Source organism: Choristoneura fumiferana, chromosome 10, assembly GCF_025370935.1.
Source record: "Choristoneura fumiferana chromosome 10, NRCan_CFum_1, whole genome shotgun sequence".
NCBI classification, from domain to species: domain Eukaryota; kingdom Metazoa; phylum Arthropoda; class Insecta; order Lepidoptera; family Tortricidae; genus Choristoneura; species Choristoneura fumiferana.
Window position 1 is genome coordinate 19,093,252 of NC_133481.1, and position 23,916 is coordinate 19,117,167.

Genomic DNA, 23,916 nt, shown 5'->3' on the forward strand with positions numbered 1-23,916 from the left:
GTCTCTGGAACTTTGACGCGCTTAATCTTTTTCAAGTTTCTTTGATTGGTCTAAAGTAAAATGGTAACAATTAAAAATTCAAAAAAAAATTTTTACGGTACATACCTCCCATAGACGTAAAGTGGGGGGTTTTTCTTCTCATCGAACCCTATAGTGTGGGGTATCGGATGTCTTTTTAAACCATTAGGGGTTTGCTAAGTGATTGTTTGAGAAATATTTAACTTTAAAGTGCAAATTTCATTAAAACGAGCGCCCCCCCCTCTAAAATCTAAAGCGGTAAGTGGAAAAATTTGAAAAAATTCAGGATGGTAGTAAGTATATCAAACTTTCAAGAAAACTATAACGGCTAAGTTTGCTGAGAATTATTAGTAGTTTATGAGTAATTAGCAGCCCAACCTAAGGTATAAAATATACCTAACTTGGAAATTCCGTATAAAATACGAAATCCTTAGAAAAATATTACTTAATTTTTTCGTAACGGCTACGGAACCCTATTTTGGGCGTGTCCGGCACGCTCTTGCCCGGTTTTTTTAATATCAAGCAAGCAAACAGGCAAACCGAATTAGAGCTTGTCTACGCTAAAATGACTCGTCCTCGCTCAACTAAATCAGCTCATTATGTGATAACTAAATCCCCGTTAGACTCAGGCGGTTATTGTAAGTCATAACGAACTGATTTAGTTGAGTGAGGGACTCATCATTTCAGCGTAGACAAGCTCTGTACATTAATGGGTCAAGTTGCCCGAAATAAATTATTATTAATATGTAACACTCGTGTTTACCCGCGGCTTCGCACACGTAATAATAGGTCCAGCAGCTGAATTGAATTTCCGGAATTTTTAAAAATTCCCGTGGGTATTCACGAAAATGAAATAATTGTTTACATTGACGTTACATTAAAACAATCATAGTCAAATTTCACGACTAAGTCCAGCGGTTGTTGTTTCGAGATTTTATCCTTATCCCGTGAGAATATTGGAATAAAAAGTAGGCTGTGTTTTACTCCAGATGTCCAGCTATCTACATACCAAATTTCATGACTCTAAGCCCAGCATTATTTAGTTCGAGATTTTATCCTATCCCGTGAGAACATCGGGATAAAAAGTAGCCTATGTCACTCACTCACTCACTCACTCACACACAAACTTTCACATTTATAATATTAGTAGGATAATTGAAATTAATGAACCTAATTATTGTTTGCCGATAGTAGATTTTAGAGGTGACGACGTTCAGTAGATGTTTAAAACTGCACCATTAATATACCTGTTTTAACCCCCGACTCAAAAAGGGGTATTATGACAACCGGGTGGACAAGTGGTTAGAGAACCTGACTACGAAGCTTCAATTCCCGGCCGGGGCAGATATTTGTATGAATAATACGAATGTTTGTTCTCGGGTCTTGGATGTTTAATATGTATTTACTATGTATTTATATCTTTATCCGTTGCTTAGTATCCATAGTACAGTCGCCATCATATATTTCGGAGCGGCAAAGGTGGTCAAAAATATCGAAGCATGAACTCTAATACCTCAATAATAAAGTGCATTGCCGATATTTTTTAACCACCGCTCCGAAATATCTGATGGTGACTGTACAAGCTTTGCTTAGTTTGGGACTAGGTCAATTGGTGTCAAGTGTCCTATGATATTATTATGTTCTTTATTTTTCTTTCATTCTTAGGTTTAGGTTTTTAAAATAGTTCTAAAAAGTAAAATACAGAAAAGTACATACAAAATAAAAATATTATAAAAACCTAACCTAGTTTGCCGCCAGTAACGGGGCAGGGCCCAAGCTACCGGTGGTCAGGGCCGCAGAGTTAGGAACCTCCGGACGATGCGTGCCGTGTCCAGAAGTACCGCCTTCTGTATCTGGCCCTTGATCCAGCCATCTAGCGAGAGTCTCTTGAGATGTTGGTCGAGACTCTTCGCTATTAGACCGTTTGCCGAAACGACTATCGGGACAATGATCGTCGAGTCAACATCCCACATAGCAGTCACCTCGTGAGCCAAGTCAAGGTACTTGCTGAGTTTGTCCTTCTCGGCCTTCACGAGGTTCTCGTCATGTGGGATGGTGACGTCGACGAGCATTATATTATTATTATTATTATGCATTATTATTATTAATTATATTATATATATTTTTTTAGTTTGACGCCAATGTCTATCTGTTGCATTATAGCTCTCAAACGGATGGACCAGTTCCGATGCGGTTTTTTTACGAAAACAAATTTCCTTGCGATAGTTCATAGCTATGTTTTTTTTTATAAATCGGTTAAGCCATTTTTGAGATATTATACTTTTAAATGATAATATCGGCAGTTACTCAGCTTCACTAAGTTGGCTAGGTTATTCTACTCGTACTTTAATTCGTGAACTAAAATTTCAAACACAAAAACATAAAGGCACTCATTTTCATGCTGGACCAAAAATCTGTTGGCTTATGGTACCGTACCTACTGGCTGTATCGAAATATTTCGTTCGTTCGTTTCGTTAGAGGTCTAAGCAGAGGATTGAAAAGAGTTTCAAAAAGAGAACATGTCATTCAAACTACTGTCAAGTCCACGTCAAGTCAATCCGACCACTGAAAGTGCGTCAAATTCAATTGTATGTACAGTCACCAGCACCAATATCTGACACAACAAGCGTGCATAAATATCTGATACGACTCTATTTCTAGGGCCGGAAGGATGTGGCAGATATTAATGCTTGTGACTGTACAACCAGCACAACTAGCATGATTTGGTAACCGACATACTAACAGATACCGGGCAAGTGAAACTTAATAAAAGCTTGTAAAAATAGCTTAGGGTCACCATTAGTAATTTCCCACATAATGGACCACAAATCACTATAAATCTAGTGCCAGCCCTGCGAGCCGCATTCCTACGCACTGAGTGTACATTTTCGTGTCTAGCTTACAGGAATTTCTGTACCTAACTACAGGTAACGAGTTCCGGATAGACATAGCTAAACAACTATTAGGTACCATCAGCCAAATATGTGGTCTACCACCCTAAAGTTGATAATCGTTTGCATGTCATAAAACAATAATGCCAATAGACGTGTCTGTCAACTTGAAAGTTCGACTTTAGCGACATATTTATTTGATAGGAACTTGTTTGAAAATTGATACACCACTTATTTGGCTGATGGTACACCACTTTAATCTAATATGGTTCAAGTTTTCCAGTGAATGAACAATGCCATTTATAGCTTGTTTATTTATTAAAGTCCAAGATCTAATGAATGAACAAAAACTTATTTTTGTACTTTAATTATGGAATGGAATGACATGGAATCGACCAAATAAGTATATATTAAATATAGTTATGTTAATATAATTTCAGTTTTGTATTTTTAAAACATAACTTTATAATTTGCTATATCATCAAATTGTGCTGTAATACTGTTGAATAATGGTGATTTACGCCAACTAGAGTAGAGAGAGAGAATAGAGAGTGTTGTTGCTATAAAAAAGTAATATTTTAAAGAAACTGTGCCCAACTGTCTAAAATTAATTTTCAGTCGAAAATTTCCTTAAGTGTCCTTCACTGGTACACTTACCCTATTAAGTAAGTGTTTCTACTGGTTCATGACAAACACATTCCTCGCAACACAGCCTCGCACATCTCTGGTCGAATCGCAACCTTATTCTCTAAATGCCAGGTAAAATAGTCAGCCTTGAATAAGTAAAAGCAATTTGTATCCGTCCAAGTACCTACAACTTAGTAAATGTTCAAAATAAACCTAGCCCATTAGAACTAAAATGAGGAATATAAATGTCATCTTTTTGACTCTTTGGCGCTGCGTAGAGATGTAGCTTCACTGTGCATCCTCTATCGCATGTACAACGGGGAGTGCTCCGAGGAGTTATTCGGGTTGATCCCTGCCGCATCCTTTCGCCACCGACCTACGCGACAACACTTCCATCCTCACCATTTAGATGGTTGGCGGTCCTCTACTGTGCGTTTTTCCAGAAATTTCCTGCCTCGCACAGCAGAACTCTGGAATGAACTATCGCCTGCGGTATTCCCGTACCGATATGACCTTCAAGTTTTCAAGAAAAGAGCGTACTCCTACCTTAAAGGCCGGCAACGCACTTGTGACTCTTCTGATGTTGCAGGTGTCCATGGGCGACGGTAATCGCTTACCATCAGGCGATCCGCCTGCTCGTTTTCCCCCTATACCATAAAAAAAAAACTTGCGAGGCAATTCAGATTGCCCTGATCTGGTGGCGATGCTCGTAAAATTAGCAGTCCCATTTTCCCCAAAAAATCTTCTCAGACCACGTAACGCATAGTCTGCTTGCAGTACCAGAATCGTACTGTGTCGCATTATAATTCCCCTGTTATTCGGGCACTAACGTGTCTTAACTCCCTTCTGTCATCAGCACCTGAATCTGACCTTTTTTCAAGTCGATGGGTCGAACTTTGTCGCATTATAATTCCCCTGTTATTCGGGCACTAACGTGTCTTAACTCCCTTCTGTCATCAGCACCTGAATCTGACCTTTTTTCAAGTCGATGGGTCGAACTTTGTCGCATGATTCGGGCACTAACGTGTCTTAACTCATCAGCACCCTGACGTCGATGGGTCGAACTTTGTCGCATTATAATTCCCCTGTTATTCGGGCACTAACGTGTCTTAACTCCCTTCTGGCATCAGCACCTGAATCTGACCTTTTTTCAAGTCGATGGGTCGAACTTTGTCGCATATGTCCGAGTTTTTCTGAGGCGATGGATGGAAGTGGATAAAGTATTTAGCTGCTTACATTAATTGAATTTTTACAGTGAATTGGCTTACAGCTGTAATACTGTGTAAAGTTTGTTTTACTTATAATAAATAAATAAAAATAATTAAATCGTTTTTTTTTTTGAGAGGACCGATGTCGCCAATTTTCGTCTCTCCTAGTACCCTACCGTAGGGTTACGATCGTTAATTTGGGACCCTGTTTTTTATGACGATTCAAAGAATTTTTTGACGAAATGGGTCTCAAATTACCGCTCGTGATCGTACCTACCTAATTAAAATGCGCATACTTTTTATTTTTATTTTATTTCTCATAGCTATTACATACAATTGCTTTGTGTTTTAAGAATTGGGTTTTAAGAGGAGCCGTCCATACCCAATGGACACATAAGCACAACATAAGCGACTGGGTGGCAACGTAACAGACTGTGACTTTGTGAATTCCACAAAATACCTAAACCTCCTTGGGGCAGTCGGGTAAAAATGGCAAGAAATCGAAGTTCACTACACGTGAGCTACTTTTTGAGCTTTACTGAATCTAATCAGAACAACCTGCTAAAAGATCGCCCGAGGGCTTTATACGTTACTTTAACCTACTTATTAGATAGTAAAGCGGAAACCACAACGCGCGCTTGCGACGGTGGTTTAACGGCGGCCAGGGTTGACAAAAACTGTTTAATTAATTTTATGTACATTTTGAACCTCTCTTTAGCCTAAATGGTTGAACGGTTTACAGCATATGAGATATCATTAGATATTTCGAAACTGTCGGGAGTGACTCTCCGCACATTTTTTTCAATTGTAACAATCATCATCATCCCAGCCTACATACGTCCCACTGCTGGGCACAGGCCTCCTCTCGGAATGAGGGCTTCGGCCGTAGTTCCCACGTGGGCCCTGTGCGGATTGGGAACTTCACACATACCATTGAATTACTTTTCAGGTTTGTGCAGGTTTCCTCACGATTTTTTTCTTCAACGTAAAGCTCGTGGTAAATTTCGAAAAACTCAGGTGCGAGCCGGGGTTTGAACCCACGATCCTCTGCTTGAGAGGCCAAAGGTCAAACCACTCGGCCACCACGGCTTGTAACAATATGTGTATCAAGCTAGTTAAAGCTAATAATTAGCCCATTCCAAATATATAACTTATATAACACTTTTAAGCTTTTTTCCATATTCAGAGGCAAATCAAAAAGTATACGGAAAAAAATCATTAAAACGACTACCTAAAAACTAATTTAAATGAAACTAAAAATGAAAAATAAATCTAGTAGTCTAGATTTTTGTTAAGTACTTACCTTCAAGTTCAACAGTTGGCCCATTACATTTAATTAAATGGGGATATTAAATTGTGGCAACCCTGTTCGCGAGCCATAATGATATGCGCGCGCAGCCGACGACATAATTGTGAAAGACCCGCGTCCGTCCGGTGTGAGCTTTACTAAGGCACGGTACATAAAAATGATTAAAAGTAAATCTAGTAGTCTTGATTTTTTTTAAAGTACACTACCTATATTTCAACAGTTACCCATTTAATAATTTAACCGTTTCAAAACTACTGATTTTTAATTTACTGTCAAGGCATGTTTTATTAACGTATGTGGGTACTTGAGGAGTTACAGTGACAAGTTAAAACGGTGGTTGTGGTTCGTTAGTCTAACAACTGGTAGCATGGTGTACGGTTGTGTCACTCTGAAGATGAGCTCTGTTTGAGTTCGAAACGCGTCAGTGTAGTGTGGTGGTGGTGATAGATGGGTTTGTGTGATTTGTGTGTGTTCTTACAGTGTAGGTGGAGGAACTGCATGAACACGCATATTTTGCATAAGCTTAGCTATTGTAAGGTCGCGGGTGAGCAAGGAAATTATTTTAGTTCATTTTTGAAGGTAGTGAGTTAAAATACACATGTTTGGAATCAGTAAATTTTACTAATTTAAAATATGTATATAACTCATTATCTTGAAAAAATGTCGCTTAGTCAATTTCTCCTTTCAAGCGTCGATGTGTATTTAAAATCTATCAGTCCTTACTTTTTCTATTGTAAAAGTTGCCTGGAAGAGATCGATCGCTCTTGAGGAATAAGGCCGCAAATTGCTTACCTTTGTGCTACTATTGTCATATTGACATTCCATACATCTGTCAAAGAAATCACAGCAAAATCTATGAAAAGGCACCCAATTCAATTTCCTTGACTGAAACTGAATTGTGTACTAGCTCAGTGTATTGCCATTTAGGTTGAAACTATTGCACTAAATGTCATATTGACATCCCATACATCGCCAAAGAAATTATAATGAAAATAATTATGAAAATGTTTTACCCTTGATTAGATAAGATTACATTAGATTCATTTATTTCCTTATTAAAAATGCATTATAAATACATGTAAGGTAATTATAAGAAATTCACAAAAGGATCGTCAAATTACTTAACGTTAATAATACAAAAAATAATTATATATGATAGTAGCAAATTACAATAAAATGTCAGTTAAAAATAGAATTACAATGTCAAAAAAAATACAAATTAGACTTAAATTTAAAAATAATAACATTAATTAAGGGTAAAAACATAAAAGTTAAAATTTCAATTACTCGTTATTATAAAATAACAATTATTTGTTGGAACGATCGATCAAATTACAATAAAAAATAATTAAAATGTCAATGCGATAAAATTAAATGTAAAATAAAAAAATAGTCCACAAAACAGGACAAAATATAACAGGACAAAATATGTCAATGATTAAAATAATAAAAGAAAAAATATAGTCACAGAATGTGTCAATTATTGTACCTATACGATTTTTTTTTCTGTACTGTATTGTATTCTGTGGAGGGGGCACATCGAACCGTACCGTTTCTCGGATAATACGAAAGCTCTCATGACTCTTGGAAACTGGTACCACCGCATGTTTTTAGCCAGTACCTAATCGTTCATATCCGTCGCACCTGTTCCGGCCAGTGACACGAGCTTTATGGGGAAGGCTTGGACCCAAATGAGTCTTATTAAACTAGCTTGCACCCGCTGCTTCGCCCGTTGCAGTCCTAAGTATTTCGATGGAATTTCGCAAATTTTGTACTTAATCTTACCCTACATTACTCTGTATTAGCTCTGTGATTTAAAGTCCTCGCGAAATGATTAATAGTAGGTATATCTATGTTTTATGTTTTCAATCCCAATGGCTCCTCCAGTTTGAAAATAAAGAAGACAAAACTTACGCCTCAATTTATTAACATAAACTATTTGGTAATTAACTTATTGGACAAATAGAAAAAAAAAACTCAATTTTTTACCGGCCTTTGCTTAAGTTCTTATGAACTAAAAACACTTTGGTTACGGATTTTAAAAACAACATAAATTAAAACATTGTATGTCACGCGGGCAGTAGGTAGGCGGGTAGGTAGGTAGGGAGGTGGAATCACGAACATTAAACTGACTCATTAAAGTCTGATCTCCGACTTCGGGCTTCTAATAGACTCTCGTTCGTAATTCCTTATTTAGCGCTCTTAAGACCCAATGTCACCCTGCATTAATGTAGATCTACCACAGCGGAGCGTGCAAAAATATCTGAGATGTCCTATCGGCCATAGAAATGGGGTCGTATCAGATATTTATGCAAACTTTATTGTGTCAGTTATAGGTGCTGTACAATTCTGTTAAATTAATAAAAAGGGGCATGTTTTCTAGTCTTGCTTTATTTGATGTTTATACTTTGGCTCAAGGATTACAACTCAACTCTTAGACTCCCTTGTACACGTTCGCTGTTTAAAATTTGAATATTGAAATTAGAACTAGGTTGCCAGTTCTAAAGCGAACAAGCACAAAAGAGTTTACAATACTACAGTACTATACTCGGCTATTCCTAGTAATGCAGATAACGTAGTTATAGGGTGACCGACAGGTTATCTAGCACAGAGACCGGCAAATACCAAGATTTAGCATTTATACTGTGAGACAATGTGATAAATAACGAAGTTTAAATAACAATTATCACTTTGCCCGGTACAGCTTGTCATTATTCATTATGCCCTTATTAATCACTTGGTCCATAACATATACGCACACATACCTACTCACAAAATTTCGGATTTATAATATTATACCCACTCAGCACTCGGCACTCAGTATTATAGCCGTGGTAGCCTAGTGGTTTGACCTATCGCCTCTCAAGCAGAGGGTCGTGGGTTCGAATCCTGGCTCGCACCTCTGAGTTTTTCGAAATTCATGTGCGGAATTACATTTTTAATTTACCACGAGCTTTGCGGTGAAGGAAAACATCTTGAGGAAACCTGCACAAACCTGCGAAGCGATTCAATGGTGCGTGCGAAGTTCCCAATCCGCACTGGGCCCGCGTGGGAACTATGGCCCAAGCCCTCTTGTTCCGAGAGGAGGCCTGTGCCCAGCAGTGGGACGTATATAGGCTGGGATGATGACCCACTCAGCAGCACAAAATGTGTCCCACCCTTCATACAAAATTACCGATTCTGCATACATTTGAGGGCCAGATTTTTAACCGCTCAGTATAGTAGGGTTATTATATTTAGTCAACATCTGTGTCCCACTGCTGGGCAAAGCCTCTTCTTTTGATATCCACATCTCCCTATCCAGAGCTATATATCCACTCGGTCAGTTCCGCGTCCAGCTCAACTCGCTTTCTCCACTTCGGCCTGCCTCGCCGTCGGTGCCCGCGCCCGTCATGCGGCACTCACCATGTAGCTGAGTGCACCCATCTTTGTGGGTGCATCCGGCAAACATGCTCGGCCCAGTCCATGGCTTGGCGATCGCTTTTCCATCATTAGCTATTCGAGTACGAGTGAGCATAGCGAAAGTTAAAAACCATTATGATTATAGCACAGTTTCCTATTGCACATCTTGATGATGCTTACATAACCTACTTGCATATTGCTTCGAAATTACGTTTTAATGGTGGTTTGCAATAAGATTTATTGGTAATTAACAATATACTAGTATTGATGGAACGCCGATGGCATTTACACTGGTCGACACTTAAAACGTTCTATTACATTAAGTACTTATTTACCTGTATTTAGTACCGCTTCGCCTTCGCCACAATTTACGAAGCTGAAAATATTAGGGTTTAAATTCGATAAATTCCCTTAGTGATTGATTCGTCAGTGAGTGAATTTTCTCAGTGTTATGGAAGAGGCCATGTCGAACAGTGGACGACTGGACGTCCTACAGCAGATGTGATGATGATGATAATTATGATAATATCTACCAATTCCGCCTTATAAGTTATAACTGAACATTATCACCATATTTCAAGTTCATAGGTTAATAAGCAGTTTTGTAATAAAAGCTGAATTTGATGACTTATCACTCCTTTTGTTTCGTAATATTTTGGAAACAAAAAATACCGTTTTTATTTAGTCGATAAGTTTTTGGTAAAAATTTCATTTTTAATACAATCTTTTTTTTGCTGACTGTACTTTTTGTTGACTGTGCTTGTATTGACACAAAAACTACGTTTGCTACCAAATTTCAAGTCGATGCCATTAACCATTAAAGAGCTCCGACCTGTGGAGACGATCCTGGCCGGACTACCAGAATGTCACTACCAGATTATTGTATTGTCGCATAATTTACATAAGTATACCAAAATTTCAAGTCAATCTAACTACTGGAAGTTGGTCGAATTTAACTTGCAAGATTTGATTACAGACAGACAGACAGACAACTTGTAATAAGCCCTAAACTAAATATGATACCCTACTCGATGGGGTAAGTTAATAATATTTCACACACGTCTTTAAGTGTAAAAATAAAACAGGAAGGTACTATTTAAAAAATACTTTTTTTTTTCATTTTTTGTGAAAATGACTATAGCTTTAACCATTTGGATCCTTCGGGTAAGGAATATTACATAAAAAGGGGCTTCCTAATACTTCTCATATACCAGATAAGTAGGTATTATTTTTGTTTTCGTTATCTCTATAATGTTTAAAATACAATATTCAGGCTCGAAATGATAATAGTGATAAATATACTGTATCTCAAGAAGTATTTAGGTAATAAGAACTGGTCAATCGTGAGTGAGGTGTGGCATCGGGGCCTAAACACCATCAAATGGACTAGCAATCCTTAAGATTGCGGTTATAAAGGTGGGTAGCTCAATGTACAATCAGAGAGATAAAATTTTTAATGAAACCCTAAAAGCTTTAAATAACCGGCATTGACCTGAGTCGGTGAGATTTCATTATCTTTTATATGTTTAGGGCTAGCACAGTGTAGCAACCCTAGCGCCACCTGGTGATCGAAGAGAAAAACTGTTAAGATACTTGTGCACGTACGTTAGTACTATTATATATATATATTCTGTGACTTGTGAAACTAGTACTGGTACCGTCATTCATACTATCCATCGCGCTACCGAAGTTTCATGCATGCTGGCAACGTTGCCAGCTCAGCAGGTATAAACTCTCTTAATCTGTCATCTCCCAGGATAACAGGATCGAAGGATTTTAGGCAGCATAGGCGCATGCACAAGTACAACTTCCAATTAAATGTACTAATTAATTTATCAAGGCAAATTATATAAATGTAGTTCATTGTTATGGATCTCCGCAAAGTAACTACTGAACAATCAATTACAACATCCTACCTGTTTTTTTTGGACTTAAGTCACCAGGCAAAAGCTGCCTGGCTGGAGAGAGATCACTCTGTTGTGACCTCCCCACGCTAGTAACATTTATTACTGACTGACTGATTGAAGCACCAAGTGCCGGTCAATGAGGGCTATTGCGTATGAATTCGCCGCTAGAGGCGCTACTGTAGCGTGAGGTCTCCGAATTGTCAAATCTCATAGTTTTGGGTGAGCTACGCGGGTTTATTGATAATTAGAATAATTATGAGAATATTTTGCATTACCTGAAATTAATTATGGCAATTATGCGTTACGGGGCAATGAATGTCTGTGTTTTGAGACAGTTTCGTCTTTCGGAAACTTTTGTCCTCCCTTTTATTCCGATCAAAACGGGACTACGCAACACTGTGGTTGCTCGATATTTTTAAGGTACGGTTTTAAGGTGTATTGAATATGATTTTAATCTAAACTTTGTTTTCAAGCCCGTAATAATAGACTTTGAAAGCCACATTGAAAAACCTCACGCAACAGTGGCGCCATCTAGAAAGACAAAAAACGATAGCACTCATTGTAATAAAATTAAATATCTGTCATAATATGGTCACCCTATCTGATCAAAGGTTCGTATTAAGATCAGAGACCGTATTGTCTAACGTTTCTGATCCGCGATCGCAATCAAATGACAGGTTTTGTATGCGAAATCTGTCATTTGATTGCGATCGCGAGCGCCAGAACCGTTAGGCAATATGGCCTGTGGCATTGTTTGTTAGCAGAATTATATTATTATCCTACAATCGGCTAGATTAGTAAAAAATAATTAGTTCATCAGTTTATAAATGTGACTGTCTAAAAATAGTGGACGTGTATATTTTCCTTTGTAAATTAAGCTAAAAAATAATGAAGTTATAGCTCGTTAAAGTTCCGCGTGACGTTTTGCACACTTAGAAGTGACGTCACGAGCCCCCGCTTCCGAACCAGAACGCGCTTTAGCGTTGTAATTATTCGGTTTGATTGACAAAAGAAAAAATACGTATGAGCCACTCGGGAGCATAATTATTTTCATCTTGGGCGTTAACACTTGAATCCCTCATTACGCACAAGATTCTACTTTAGAATCCCTCGCTACGCTCAGGATTTATATTGTAGAATCCTTCGCTATATTCTGGATTCAATGTACGCCCTCGCCGTAAATACACCATTTTGCTCCCTTGTGACACAATAACTATTTTACCCGGTTACTATTACTACTATATTGTCACGGTTAAATTAAAAGAAAGCTTAGTTAGTAACCATGGTTTGAAAAAATCACACAGTTGTATGCTAGGCTGTTGGATTTATGTTTCTGTCAACGCCAACAACAGCGCAGACGTTTACTGGCGCGCCTAGACTTCTCGGAACGTTCGCTAAACGCTATATTTATAGACTATATCGTCTGTATTATAATTCTGGTAGATGGTAGATTCCAGACATGCATCTGTCTCTATAGTCTTATACTTATCGATTGTGTTTTTATTTTTATACGTTTCTCCTGTTATTTATATATTTTTTCAAGTTATACTGAAAATAGGAACACGGTGAAATATAAAGGTACAAACAATTTGAACCAAAAGAATAAGTACATATTTATTGCACACCTACCTAGATTGAAAGGGCGTCAACTCAAAATAATACAGCATTAGAATTTAGCTCTTCCAGAAATAAGATTGATGTACCTAGGCCTAAATTAAAATGGTGTATTATTTTGAGTTGACGCCCTTTCGATCTAGGATTAATGTCAGTATGTATGTAAGTACCTAAACGTCAACCGTCTCTTATCTTAAAAGTTAAACAGTCGTGGGTGCGCTTAACACATCGTATTCCTAGATCAAGAGTGAATCAACTCAAAATAATACCCCATTTTAAGTTCCTGTGAGGTTAAGTTTTGAGTTGATTCACTCTTGATCTAAAATTGCAACGTTCATAGAAAATTTACAGTGTAGGTAGGCTGTCTAAAGACGCCTTTAATTTGTTTTCGGCAAGGCTCATTAACGCTCCAAGCTCTCAAATCCAAGCAATCAATATCGTTAGCAGCAGTTTTTTCATGAGTCTAAATAGAAGCGGCTTCTGAGTCAATAACTATGTAGGTATTTAGGCTTAGTAAAGTGTTTAGTTACATACTAAACTGTTGACTCATAGATACATAGCAACACAGACAACCCGGAGTCTGAAGCATTACAAGCTTTTAAAATACAAAGTGAAATTTTAAAAGTGATACAAAATTAGTGTGTCTATAACTTCATTAAATGCCAAACAATATAATAAACTCACTTATTTTAATTAGTTTAATTTAATTTCTGGTGTCCGTACATTGAGTTTGTGATTTAATTTCAAGTATAATAAATATTCATTAAGGTTCTCAAATGGCGTCCGTGGACCAGGAGACGAGCTGTCGGTAGGCCTCCAACAAGATGGAGCGACCACCTGGTTAAGCTCGCGGGATCGCGGTGGATGCGGAAAGCACGAGACCGGTCTGAGTGGAGAGCTTTGGGGGAGTCTTTCGTCTGACATGATGATGATGATAAGAAATATTCGAAATATTATCAGCATAAATTTATCAGCATTAACTCAGCTAATAATTAGAACCTTCGTAAAGACTAAATTTTAAAAATATGAGCGTGATACTAACCCAATAGAAAGGTGAGGTAGAGCATGAAGTCATTTTAGATTGGTACGTCTTTCAAATGAATGTCAGCGTTTTTTCAAACGAGACACTAGATAGTGTCAGGCAGGACGGGGCACGTTTTTAAATTCATGACATCATTTTCAACACGGGATAATTGAAGTGTCAGTTGATCAACCTTAATAGTGCATCGCCATAAATGTACGCAACATTCAATTAAAGCGTTGAGAAACAAATGATTATTGCATCATGGTGTGTGATGATGATGAAATTAGTGTGAAAACAAACCAGAATCGTTGGAGTTTGTTATAAGTTTGAAACTAATTTCTGTCTGTCTGTCTGTGGCATCACAGCTCTAAAAGGGATGGATAGATTTCAATGCGATATTGACGTGAAAGCGAATTTTCTTGAAATGGTTCTTCATTAAAATAGGAACAGACGTTTTTTAGATTATTGAAGTTTGAAATGAGAATGTCTGAAGTTTTTCAACTTTTTTAAGTTGGTTAGGTTATTCCGCATGTTGACACTTCTATCGATATCTTTGCCCTTGACTGTAGGTACATGTATGTATTTCGAACAAATGAATAATTATAAAGCTTTCACGAATTAGCATTACTATTCAATGAAGGAATGCTTATTCTTCGGTACAGTTTACAGTGCTTGAGTGGGTTAAACTACTATTGTCTTTTTCATTCATGTCTTTGCGTAACATAAACTTAACCGTAATATTATTTCCAGTTATTGTTTTATTATTAATATTGTTTCCAGTAATTTCCTTAATAATACTTTTAATGTCTTTGTGACCAAATGTTATGATGTTTGAACTGATTTTGTTTTGTTTACGTAAAGCTCTATAACTTTACATATCTCAAAGAGATTGGCAAGAAAGTGTATTTACCTAATTAATTTCCAAACCGCCGACAATTAAATGCATAATTGATAATTATAATGTATGTTTAGTAAAATTAATAACTATTGTGATAGGTTTGTTTGTTTCAAAGGTTAATTTGATATGAAATCATTAAAAAGCTATAATTTACGAAAGAAATATTAGCATGTGCATCTTCGAAAATGTTTTCGCAAAATATTGTTCTTTTTATAACCTTTCATTTGAACTGTGTTGAATTGTGTTTGGAATTCGTGCGTGAATGTGAATCGTAGTTTTAAAATAATTCAACTGGGTATTAAATTTCCAATGGATGAATTGGATTTAGAAAAAAAAACCCGTATTCATTTTTACCTAGACAAAGCTATGTAGGTAATGTTATTATTTGATTAAATAGTTGCACTATTTATAAAACGAAGCGTTTAACACAACTATTTTCTGCATTTTGTAATACTATACACTTGCAAGGCGATAAAATATTGCTAATTTAAGAACGTTTTTAAAGGAACCTTTTCGGGGGGTTTTTTTGAATCGTTAGTTTTTTTTTTATGAAATGAGAATAATTATTTTTCTCTTTGTCTTAGAGAACAACAATGGACTGTCACACTAACCTCCTCAGTCCAGTCACCATACTCCTCACCATAAGGCCTCCTTTGCATCTTCATGAGTATATCCATCTGCTCATCCGACATGCCCCACTCTTGCATGGCATCCAGCAATTCCTCATCATCATCAGGGAAGTTCTTCTCAGGTGTCAAAGAGTTCAACCGGTCCAGCTTCTCCAGTATCTTCTCCAAAGGCCGTTCAGTTTGGGGCGCCGCAAGTCTTTCTACCTTCTCGTAGAGTTTGATTAACCGTTCGGGGACAACATTTTCTGTTGGTCGAGTTGGAGTGAATTTTTCTAGTTTTTCGTATAGTTGGTTGAGACGCTCGGAGAGAGTTGGGGGATCGGCGACGATAGCCGCGCGGGTTAGTGCCGCGAGCATGACGAGGCACAGGGGACGCAACATGGTGCGCGTGCGACGGCCGGCGGGGGACTGAGCGACACATGGCAAGCACGTTGCCGAGAAATACGAGCGGGACTCGGGATTGGCTTTTGTGGATTTAGTCGAGTTCTTGGCTGGTTTTCCACATTTTAAATTGTTTTGTTTGACTTCTGAATGTGTAGTTTTTTTAGTGTTAAATTTCACGAGAGACGCGATTGACGCTGTTCAGGTTGACTTGTATTTGGTACCTAACGTGTAGGTACTTCGTGCACTTGTATTTAGATCTCCGAATATTATCAGTTATAAATTTATTTATTATGTGTCAAGTAACAAATTTAAACGTTTTATACTACTATCCAAAGTTTATGAATATTTAGAGAAATAAAAAAATAGTTATAGTTTGATACTAGGTATGGTTATATAGTCAAAGATGGTCTCATTGTATTGTACTGTTCTACAGTCGTATCTTAGTCTAAGTTATAACTAGATGAAAGTATAATTTTATTTAGAAACCTTACTTGCATTTGCATGAGTAGGTATTCAATCTTCAACTCATATTATATGCGTCAGATAATGCATAGTAACTTCTTTCTAAAAAAATACATGTAGGTAGGTACGCCCAAACGAGGCATAATTTTTATATAAAATAACTGTTAAAAAATTATGTAATAAAATATCCCACTAATATTATAAATGCATAAGTTTGCAAGTCTGTTTGTTTGTTACCTCATCACGTCTTAACCGCTGAACCGATTTAGATGAAATTCGGTATACAGATAGGGATAGTTTTTATCCCGAGAATTGCATAGTTCCCGGGGGACAGCGATAAATTAATTCTACGCGGACAGAGTCGTGGGCAACAGCTAGTATTAATTACATACTGAGTGTGCGTTCAAAAATGTTTTTTTAATCCCCGTCACAAAAAGAGGGGTGTTATAAGTTTGACAGATTACTGATCGCTAAACGATTAACTGGTGTTAAGAATGCTATGCTCACTAGCTGTTGTGAGCACTCAAGTAGTATTTCACGGCTGGCGAAAAAAAGTGTTGTTTCACCAGATTAGCGAGCACATCCACAGTGTTGCACAGGTCCCCACATTGACTGTCTCACAAGTTCATTAGGGTGGACGCATTTTGCCATTTAATTTCAGATATTGCAAAATTTCACAAATTCTTAGACATGTTTTATCAAAATCGGTTCAGCCGTTTTTGAGATATTGAACTTTGAACTGACACTGTCGGGGGTTTTCCAGCTTTTTGTTGGTTAGGTTACTAAGAAATAGTATACTGTCATCATACCAGATGTCTCACTTTGCTTGGTAGCTCTCCTAGGACCCCAACTATAATGTTTATTGACTTCCCTTTTATCCACTAAGAGGACTTACTCGTAACCCTTTTAACTAACGTTTGAGTTGTTTGTGCATCTCATTCGCGCATCATTTGTTGCACTTACTTAGGCGCGGGTATTAATACCAATGGAGCTATAAATACTTCATTCATGGTGCGATGTGTTCGTTCCTCCATTTTCGAGGCGGATGCATATTTTTGATTTTACTTTAGATAAGACGACGAGGTAGATCAAGAGAATGGTGGGCAGATAGGGGCAGGTAAGTAAAAGCTAACGTTGTTTTAGACTGAGATGTGTGTCCGGGATATGTAGGTCAGGATGAGAGGTAAACATATACAAAAAATATCTTGGGATACCCATTACCCCTAGACAAATGTGATGTTTTGACTCAGTAATAAACCTATGCCTATTTAGAAATGCTCAATACTGCTAAAGGATAAAAAAATTCCATCGGCATTTTTGATGAGTGTATTTCTCTTACTCTTGCACTTTTTAACCCCCGACGCAAAAAGAGGGGTGTTATAAGTTTGACCGCTATGTGTGTCTGTCTGTGGCACCGTAGCTCTTAAACGCGTGGACAGTATTAGAATGCTGTTTTTTTAAATCAAGTTTTCTAGCGATGTTTCTTAGAAATGTTTCATCAGAATCGGTATTTAACTTTGGAGTGACAAAGTCGGGGGTTTTCCAAATTTTTGTTGTTAGTTATTGATGAGTGTTAGGTACTATTGCACTTTTTAATAATGTACAGTGAGATAATTATACAAGGTGTTCTAAAGTGATGATTCTGATTTTAAACACTTTTAGAGATTTTTCATCGGAATTTTCGATCCAAACGCGTGACCTTTAAACACTTTGAACATTAATAATAAATAAAAAAATAATAATATCACAGGACAACTCACATCAATTGACCTAGTCCCTAAGTAAGCTTAGCAAAGCTTGTGTTATGGGTACTAAGCAACGGATAAATATAATTATATAGATAGATACATACTTAAATAGATACTAAATATGTATTTTTATACATATTATTAAACACCCAAGCCCCGAGAACAAACATTCGTATTTTTCATACAAATATCTGCCCCGACACGGGAATCGAACCCGGGACCTCAAGCTTCGTAGTCAAGTCAGGTTCTCTAACCACTAGGCCATCTGGTCGTCATGATCAAAACATAAATATACCGGATGTCTCCGACACCGGGGCTTTCAATTCGTTTCGATTCTACTCACAAAAATAAGCTACTTTTGTTTTGTAAAATTTTCAAAAAACTAAAATTTAGATCATTTATTGATCCTCAAAGTTTAAACAATGTATTGGAGATGGCGGTGTTATCGCGGTCTCCTGGTCCCTTGGGGACCTTGAAATAGTTTTTGACATTTATTTGACATCTCTAAGATAAACATTTATCAATGTGCCATCAATTTAGTATTGTATCGCATACATTGAAAAGTCGTGGTGGCCTAGTGGTTTGACCTATCGCCTCTCAAACAGAGGGTCGTGGGTTCAAACCCCGGCTCGCATCTCTGAGTTTTTCGAAATTCATGTGCGGAATTACATTTGAAATTTACCACGAGCTTTGCGGTGAAGGAAAACATCGTGAGGAAACCTGCACAAACCTGCGAAGCAACTCAATGGTGCGTGTGAAGTTCCCAATCCGCACTGGGCCCGCGTGGGAACTATGGCCCAAGCCCTCTTGTTCTGAGAGGAGGCCTGTGCCCAGCAGTGGGGTGTATATAGGCTGGGATGATGGGATGATTGTTTTACGCATGGCGTAATGAGTGCGTAACGTTTATCTGCTGCAAGGCGGAGGTTAACAAACATACACTTTATCTAATCTGATCTGACCACATCCAGGTCACTAGTTTGTTCTAACACTAGACTTATTACAGATTAATTAACAAAAGTAAATTATGATTTTTACTCGTATTTTTAACCCCCGACGCAAAAAGAGGGGTGTTATAAGTTTGACCGCTATGTGTGTCTGTCTGTCTGTGCCACCGTAGCTTTTAAACGGGTGGTGAAATGACAGTTGAGTGTATGTAATAAATAAATGAAAAAAACAAAAAAAAAAGATATTGAACTTTTAAGTGAAAAAGTCGGGGTTTCCAAAATTCAATATCTCAAAAATGGCTAAGCCGATTTTGATGAAACATGTCTAAGAACCAATGCTAGAAAACCTGATTTCAAATGAAAAACACCGCATTCAAGCTACGGTGCCACAGACAGAGAGACAGACAGACACACATAGCGGTCAAACTTATAACACACCTCTTTTTGCGTCGGGGTTAAAAGTAAGGATTGCCCTTAGACACAAATATAAAGATTTTAGCGTGAAGCATGAATCAGTCAACCACACGTGAAGCACAACACACACACACACACACACACCATTTCGCATTAATAATATTAGTAGGAATTCTATAATAAAGCTGTCGTGTGGTGACCGGTCGATCGTAATGCAGTGGTCCAGTTACCGGGAGTAAAAGTCGCAGAAGTCGGCAACCTTTGCTTTAATTAACAAAATTATATACTATAAAAAAAATCGTATCTACGCACTAGTGGCTCTGAGAACCATAGACCTTACGAGTTTTTCGAAATGGCTTTGATATTTTTTCGTTTTTGATATAAAAAAAAAACAATTTTTATCGACGATCAACGATATATATACATATATATTATGTACCTAATATTTGAAACTTCGATTATTTTATATTTTTGGTTCGATATATATGTGTAGTGCCACCAAAGTTGAGGTCACGCACACAAGTGTAATGACAGCGGGATTTTGTCATTTACTCATTCATTCTCGTTTTATGCTATCAGTACCTATACCTAATCATTCACTTCAACTAATATATTATAATATATATATAATAATAATAATAATTAAACTTTATTCAGACAATTACATAGTTCATGTTCTTAGTTACAAAATGTTATACATATGTTAGTAATAATAACCTATACCTCCTTGAGTTTATCAACAGAGATTTTTCCGAACCGGTGGTAGTTTTTTTGACATTCATAAGGCTTGTTATTATAGCCTAAATTGAATAAAGATATTTTGACTTTTTGTAATAGCCAAACTGTTGCCCGCTCCTGAAAGAGTTAATCGAAAATAAATCTCAACCCAAATTCTCGTTTCCTGAACTAAATAATTTATGGTTTTACTGAAAACTATCGAAACTTCCCTGTAGAAACTACCTATTACATTGTTTGCTTTTAATAACTTCATCCTCATTAATACTTGAATGTGGCTTCACCTCTGTCTTACGCATGTAGGTATAACTAATGCCTTTTATACAAGGTGGGCCCTGTAACAGGAGCAACAAATTAAACCACAGCTTCCACTCTTCATCTTGAGCTATTTGCAGGTGGTAGGACCTTGTTGAGTTCCGCCCGGATTGCTACCAGATCTTGCCGAATCCTGCCGTGGCAGCAGTGCTTTTTGTGTTTCGTCGTGGAGAGTGAGAGCCGGTGAAATTGGCACGTGAGGTATCCCATCTTAGACCTCTAGGTTGAACTTCTGCAAACCCCTGGTGTTGCACAAGGTGGGCCTGTAACAGGAGCAAACTAATCACAGCTTCCACTATTAAAAAAAATTAATTTAGTTCTACAACTTTTGAAAATAACTTGTACCTATCTATTATGATTTTTATTATAGTTTAAAGTTTAATTGGACAAGCAATGTATTGCGAAATCCGTCATTTTGTTACGTGACAGGCGATGTCATTTAGGCTATTGGATGCCGTACATTGAAAATACTTAATTTTTGAAAGTTGTAGAAATAAAGTAGAACCCTGTGTTTTAATTTTTGGCTCCTGTTACAGGGCCTGCCCGGTATATACCTATATATAGATATTGTAAGTATAAGAAAATCAAGTTTAATGATTCCGTTAGATTCATATAGATACATATAACAGATGAAGCTAGATATAAACGTGTCATAAATATATATATTCCTGACAGGCAGCCGCAAAAATAAATACAAAATCGGGAAACAAATATCCTGGTTTGATAGTGAGCTATAACTTGGTTCTTAAACTAATTTTAAATCAACGACTTTGCTAGTCAAAGTAAATGCTCTAGAAATTGAATGCATAGTACCTATACTTAATTAAAATGCATCGCAAGAATGCCGCGGTGTCTCTCCAGATTTCAGACTGAACTGAAAACATTTAAAAATAACCTTTATTACCTAAACCATAAAAGTAATAGCAACCGCAAATTCTTATGGTCCAGCAAATTATTAGTCAGATTACGTTAAAACAAGCAAAAGCTAACTTTATTACCAGGTAATAAAAGTTTTACTGATAGCAAATGTGAATCCCTGCAAAGGGTGTCGACCTTTACATGTGGCGACCACGTGACTGTTATGTCGGGTCATTCATAAAAGATGCTATAATTAATACAAGCAAAATTAGCTCTTAACATTTGGTGTTTAGATGCATTGTTAATAGACAAGAACTTCACAAAGGTTGTTGCAAATTCCTACATTAACCCTTAGACGTGCAATTTCAGTGAGATGGAGATAAATTGATGTAAACAAACGATAATAGTTAAGTGCAATAAAAACGGATTGGTTTTCTGAAAGCTATTTAGAATCGGATAAACTAAATTGTTATTTAAGTTACTTGCCCGCGACTTAGGCTGCGAAGAATTTCTTAATCACTGTCCCGCGGAACGAAGGAAACTCCGGGATAATCTCAAACTATTAAAATAAAATAAAAAATAAAAAACATTTAATTCGGTAAATGGGTTCCAGTTGTTAGTGGCAAAAATAGTTATTTGTGCAACAAGAGAGCAAAGTTGTTTTTTGTTGCGAATGTTGATTTTGAATCCCGAGTAAGCGTAGGATTCTATAATTGAATCACGAGCGTTAGCGAGTGATTCTAGGTTAGAATCCTGAGAGCAGCAAGGGATTCAAAATCAACATTCGCAACAAAAAACAACTTTGCTCTCTTGTTGCACAAATAACTATTTTTAAACACATGTATTCAAACACACGAGATGCAAAAAAACTTTGGTCTCGTGTGATACATGCAATTTTTCACCTCAGCAGCGAGAACATAATTTAAATGTAACATAAGAATAAAACCACATATACCTACCTGTTTACAAAACAAACACATTTTTTTAAATAAAATCCGATTATTAAGAAACAAATATAATAATCACATTTAAAACACTTACTCAAAAATAATACGAACAGTCGCGATTACATCATTGAAAAGTCACCAAAAAGTTATGAAAGCTAAACATTGTTGTAAAGCGATAAAAAGAGAGGTTTTGAATTCGGAACGAAAAAATATCCAGTAGGTACAATACAAATCTCATACTCAACATGCATTAAAATTTGAACTTAGAAGTTCTTGTAAAATATGTCATACTTATTTTTTAATACTGCAAAAAGCCTCATCTTTGGGTCATTAAAAAGGAACAATAAACGTATAATTTATTATAAATGTTATTATACCTTTAAATATGTTTTTTTTTAAAGATTTCCATTACATAAACATAAATAGATTTGTTACAAATTCATTCATTTTGTCAAATATTTTAGGAAGCGGCTTTCGTGCAACGAGATTGCATACTTTAAAAGAGCGGGAAAATTTATTCATAGAATGATTACTGATTTTTCATAGAAAAACCTGCCTGTTTGAGCTACTGAGGTGAAAAAGTCATTTAAATAGATTCAACGGTTCAAGTTTGAAAAACTAAGAAACCGACAGATACAGTTCTTTTGTCATTTGTAATATCAGTAGTACTGGTGACTTTTTCTTTAACTTATGAGTTATAAACTCTCTTGTCGGTGGAGTATCTTCCGCATACCATTTGACCATTGCATTTGAGCCCTCATGCTTATGATCATCAGCCGGAAGACGTCCACTGCTTAACAAAGACCTCCCCCTTAGAACGCCACAACGAACGAGAACTCGCCTCTCACATCCACCGGTTGCCCGCAATTCTCACGATGTCGTCAGTCCACCTGGTGGGAGAATTATTATGCTCAAGTAGGTACCTTATAAAAGCCCAAATAAACTGCTGAAAAAAAAAAACTAAATAAAAAGGAAAAACCAGTCTACTTAGCAGTCTAGAGGTGTTAAGTAATTTAAAATTCAATAGTCGGGTCGGGTCACCCATTCAAAGTCGTGTCTAGCTCAAAAAATCCCTGTAATGGGTTCCGAATGTTGAAGTTTAAGTTACTTAACAGAGTTCCAGAGTATTTTGAAGTATTTTTACAGCAGTCGAGTTTTTTTATACTTTTTTGACAGTCAAAGTGACCAAAATTACTTAAGTAAATCTCTTTACAGTTGGAAATACTTATTGGTTCAGTGCTGGTACACGGGATGGCTGTGTAGGGGAACAAAGTTTAAACGTGGACTTGAAACGCCTGACTCTACTTCGAATAATATATTAAACAAAATATTAGCACAAACAGCGCTCCCCTGCACAAGTGATTCACCCGAAGTTTATTTTCTCCTTCCCGAGAATGCAACAAAACAGTGGGTATTGTTGATTACAAGTCTGATTCTGGCAATCGCTTTGAGAACTGCCTCTGTACTACAGTGTTGCAGCTTTCTTAGAAAATATAGCCCCATGCACTTACCTACTGGATGCACCTCTTACTTTACTTTCTTTTAAGCCTTAAGCTCAAGAAACCTATACACACCAGCGGTG

General features: G+C 37.0%; 1 protein-coding gene across 1 annotated transcript in view; it reads right to left on the bottom strand.

The window, feature by feature from the left end:
- The window catches only part of LOC141432254 (uncharacterized), a 55,392-nt gene extending 39,456 nt beyond the window's left edge, over positions 1–15,936 (bottom strand). Inside the window, exon 1 of the mRNA XM_074093791.1 lies at positions 15,510–15,936. Within this exon, the coding sequence (XP_073949892.1) occupies positions 15,510–15,908 (399 nt within the window). The 5' untranslated portion in view covers positions 15,909–15,936. The remainder of the gene's footprint in view (positions 1–15,509) is intronic.
- Between the last annotated feature and the right edge of the window lie 7,980 nt (positions 15,937–23,916).